This window comes from Arachis ipaensis, chromosome B10 (genome assembly GCF_000816755.2).
Source record: "Arachis ipaensis cultivar K30076 chromosome B10, Araip1.1, whole genome shotgun sequence".
Taxonomy (NCBI): domain Eukaryota; kingdom Viridiplantae; phylum Streptophyta; class Magnoliopsida; order Fabales; family Fabaceae; genus Arachis; species Arachis ipaensis.
Window position 1 is genome coordinate 2341652 of NC_029794.2, and position 4901 is coordinate 2346552.

At 33.1% G+C, this 4901-nt stretch overlaps 1 protein-coding gene across 5 annotated transcripts in view; it reads right to left on the minus strand.

The window, feature by feature from the left end:
* Window positions 1-4901, minus strand: part of LOC107621605 — a 14680-nt gene that overhangs the window by 7407 nt on the left and 2372 nt on the right. For 2 of the 5 annotated variants that reach the window (XM_016323640.2, XM_016323638.2), the window contains 5 exons: window positions 4472-4878; window positions 4195-4254; window positions 3993-4100; window positions 3692-3737; window positions 2921-3396 (listed from right to left, as the gene is read on the minus strand). In XM_016323640.2, coding sequence (XP_016179126.1) covers window positions 3176-3396; window positions 3692-3737; window positions 3993-4100; window positions 4195-4254; window positions 4472-4864 — 828 coding nt within the window. In that variant the 5' untranslated portion in view covers window positions 4865-4878 and the 3' untranslated portion in view covers window positions 2921-3175. Of the gene's footprint in view, window positions 1-2920; window positions 3397-3691; window positions 3738-3992; window positions 4101-4194; window positions 4255-4471; window positions 4882-4901 lie in introns of those variants that run through there. The other 3 variants (XM_016323639.2, XM_016323637.2, XM_021113700.1) reach the window with 2 other exon arrangements.

Sequence of the window (4901 nt, forward strand, 5' to 3'; positions counted from 1 at the left end):
TATCCTTTTTTTTTTTTTACTTTTAACTATTAAATAATATATATAAAGGCATAAAAAAATCTCTTCTATTTTTTACTTTTAACTATTATAATTTCTAAAAGTATAAACAAATTATAATTTTTGTATTCACAAACATTAAAGTCTTTGTAATTATAAATATTGTTTCCAAAGCAAAATAAACATAATCCAAAACATAATTAACAATATTGTCTCTAAAACAAAACAAACATAATCTAAAACACCCAATTTTCATCTTCATTCTCTTGTAAGTTGGGTTGGGGAAGTTGGGTTTTGGTAAAAAAAATTGTAAAAATACCCCTTGCCAAAAAAAGACTAAGCCCGGCGGGGAAGCCCGCCCCGCCCCGCCAAAACCCGCGGTTTAAGCGGTGCGGGTTAGGCGGGCTTTTGCTATTTGGCAAGTCCCAATTTTTCAGCCCAACCCACTTTTTTGGCGGGTTATGCGGGCCGGCCCGACAGGTTTAGGCCCGTTTACCACCCCTAGTTGTATTTGAGGAATTTTGAATAAGTCTATGTATTTAATATTATGTAAATATAATTATGTGATTAAGTAGTTTAAAGTAAAGACTTTTCAATTTCTTAATTAAAAGTTCGGTTTGTATTAGCGAAGGTTCAACATTAAATAAATATAGTATGAAATTAACTAAGTAGAGATAGATACTAAAAGTGTTACACGCAGGGCCAATAAGGTTCATGGTGAATGAAAAGGACACTGTTTCTGTGATCATGGAAACTGCCCTCAAGTCCTATGCTCATGAAGGCAGGCTTCCTATTCTTGGTTTTGATCCTACCAACTTCCTCCTTTATAATGCATGCTTTGACGGCATGGATATATATAGTTGAATAAAACTTACTGCTTTTTATATTCATTATTATTTCAATACTTACCTAAACGCAACAGATATTAGTTAGAGTCATGAAATCCTTCTCTCAAAATTTAAGATGATGATAGAAGGAGTTATATAAATGGTTATATTTATTCTAATACACACTCTTACGCAACATCTTTTTAGGTTTGCATGAATTTTTTTTCATAGATTTTTTTTTTTAAGATCAAACTCTAATATTATGTCTGCATATCATAAATCTATTACTTTTATAAATTTAAACTAATAGAAAGAAGCATATGAATAGAGATACAATATCACAATGATGTAAAGTTTGATTCATGATATTTTTGAAGCTGACTGGTTATTTTTATTGGTTTTTATAGAAACTGCTTTGACAGCTCTGAATCCATTGGAAGCCATAGGATCTTATAGGGTGAGGAACTTTGTGTTGTGCAAAAAGCAAGTATGTTCATCAAAGGCAGAACCGAACACAGAGCTGATATCGCAGAAAAGCAATGGTGGTAGTGGCTGGAAGGCATGGCTCAACAAATCATTTGAATTGAAAATTTTATCCCATTGAAGAGATATATCAATTTAGTGTAGTACAATGCAGTGTTCTAGCTATGATTGTTCTTTGTTATTCAATAATAATGTGTTTGTTGCAGTTGTATGCTAGTGTTACTACTAGTTTCTACGGCCTAGAATTTGGTTTTTTTTAATATAAAAAAAATTATTTCGTATAGGTCGAATTGATTATTTATTTTATATAGGCACCTATCCAAAAATGGAATATGAATCATTTATTATTGCTTCGGTTTCTGGGCCATAATCATCATGGGGGAGAGATGGCCGAGTGGTTCAAGACACCATTGGAACTGCTATAAGTGCTTTGTTCAAGATAGCACAAACGACGTTTTTAACACTTAAGATTATAAGCTCGTTTAGAAAGTTTCAAAAATTACTCTTTTTTATTAGGCTTTTGACTTATGAAAAATCACATTAATATTGTTTGATATAATTTTTTAAATATTTTTAACTTCTTAAAAAGTTGTTTAAGAGTTTTTGAAAAAATTACTCATTTTCAAAAATTATTTTATCGTTCCTATTCAAAAGATATATCTTCTTTATATGTGTATATGGACCTCTTTACATACAATGCGTACTAATTTTAGACTTCAAAATTAACATGGGAATGAATATGCTATTTGTTTGGTATTCTATGATTAAAGGTACTACTAATCTTATTCCATATATTGAGAAATTCGATATATAATATGCGAAGAGGATAATGTTTTATGTGATGATATGAAAGATAATAGGATAATTAAGAACACTCTATGTTATCAAATATAATCCATTGAAAGAAATTAAAAAGAAAACAAACACACACACAAGCCTTAGTAGTCAAGGTTGAAATATTGAAAAAAGGAAAAAAAATGTGGGAATACACATAGCCATAGAAGGTTGGATATATTTAAAAAAAAGGTCGAGAATTAAAGAGATTTCCATGTTTTTATTTCTTTAATTTTAATTTATGGGTAACATGATAATAATTGCGGAGGAATAAAAAATTTTGGTTTTATAATTTTTTTTAAGAAAAAATAGAAGCATCAAACGGGGTTACACAGCGCGGGTACTGATCTCTAGATGAGTATGAAGAAATTATGTCATTTAAACTATAACTCGTTAGCCCAATTAAAGTAATTTAGACTCAAAATTATATATAAATTATAAAATCCTATTATGGCTGGCATGTTTGCCTAAAAGTAAAAGAGAGAAATTTTGCTAACAAGGTATGTTTAATGTTGCCAACGGCCAAGTTAGTAACTTGTACAGTAGTACAAACCAATGAAGAAAGATTATTATTATTATTATTAAATCAAATGAATCTTTGAAAAATGCACACGATGACTGATGACAAATAGATTAATGAAAATACTTAGCAACAAATGATCCCGTATAATTTATGAATTTGATCGCTTACATCATAAACATGGAAGTTATTCACAATTTAACTCAGACATATTTAGGGTTTCAAATATATGCAAAATTATCAAACAAAAAACAAAGTGTAATGTAGATATCTTAGAGACTCATCGTGTTTTATTTCCATAGTTACAATTTACAAGAAATATTTAAAAAAAAGTACAACTGAACTCCAAAATTGTTCGGTTAGTCTTAATCTTAAAATAAGATTATGAATATATACAGAGAGAAAACACAAGTACATCCAATTATTTTCCATTTCGTTCTTTGAGAATACTCGATCTCTATAATAAATCACATTGGATCAGCTCAGCTGCAAAAAACTAACTGGACACATTATTTTAATCCGAATACCCTTCAGTAAGTAATCGCCTCTCTTCCTCCTCTAACCTAGCAAGCCATTTGAATCCAAGATCACATCCTGCCTTTGCTGCTATCTGGAACTTTTCTCGTGCCATCTCTACTGGATCAACTGCAAGACTTTCTTTCCCCTTCCCAGCTTTCCGAGTAGCAGAACCTCTCTTGGCACTGAATTTTGTTATTGTTTCTGGAACCTTAACACCTGAGGCAGAATACTTTATTCATATCATAATGAAAAACTACGTGATAAAAAAGCGTAAGCAAGCCACCATATCAAATCCAATCTAATTTATGTTTAGACCATCCCCTTTGCTTTCAGCAATCATGCACAATAGAGAAACCTACTTTTAAAACTGCTCGATTTTTAACCATAAAAGAACATGGTAAGCAAGGCATACCCGATAACCAAATGATTCGGATGGGGGATGAAAAGAACTGAAACACCCAACAATATAATACAACAAAATAAGGAAAGGAACACAAGCAGGCACGCTGACCTTTAAGAAGAAGAGATCCAAATGCTATAGCTGCCCCGGCATGGCCCTGTGTACACATAAAGATTAAAAATAAGAAACCAGCACAAAATATTCTAGAATCAAGAAACTAAAAAATCTGAACTTCTCAGACTCCTGAATGGAACAATAATGAAAATAAATCAATTAGGTTATGCTTAAACTCTTCTAGATTACAAAGGGTGTAAACAATTTGCGCTGACCAAAACCGAAACTAACCAGACATATAAGGAAACTAAAATCAAGATAGTTTAACAAGCAATACAAGTCTAGGATCTCATATTACCTTCTCTGAAGCCCTATGAAAACACCACAATGCTGAAGCAATATCTTGCTTCACACAATCACCTGTCAAATATACAGCACCCAAAAGGTAAAGAGCACCTGGATGCAACTAGAACACAACACAATAAGCACAAGTAAGGTTTTGTCAGTATTTCATAAAACAGGGAAACCAAAAACCTTCCATATAGGTAAGGGAAACATACCTGATCAACAGCTTTCTGCAAATAATAAAAAGCTTGTTGATCTGATTGGACATAGTCATTCTGTGCCAGAAAAATAATATATCAGCAATCATCATTATGTGTCAATCTAATTCTTAACATCAAAATCAGGCAAGTAAAATAAACAAGAAACCAGTGATCCCATTCCCTAAACCTCACTAGCTAACAAAACAATAGAAATCACATAATAGAAAACTTGAATCCACAAATGATACAATACAAATTAATAACCTAGCATTTCAGTGAGTCAGTGACGCACCTCAATTCTCAATTGACAACCCAATGCAAATTGTGCATCAGCATCACCCATGTCAGCAGCTTCGACCAATAAAGCAGCTCCAACGGCTTTATTAGCACCGGGAACATGATACTTCATGTGCAATCTGGATAACCAATACCTAGCATGCGTGTTGGTGTTGTCAGCCTCCAAAGCAAGCTCAAAATTCTCCTTTGCTCTAAGAAGCAGAGGGATGAGGCGTGTATCATTGAGCTCACAGTAATCGATTACCCTATCGACCTCCTTCAAAGCGTTCCAACCTTTTGCGATGAACGCCATCGCCTTCTTGTTCCTATCGTGCATTCCTCTCTGCTGATTCAATTGGAAGAAACAAGTGGCAGAGGGTTTCCGCAAGGACAACGCCCTCCACAGCATCTTTCTCGATGGAGCTGCTTCACGGTGGTGAGAGGAA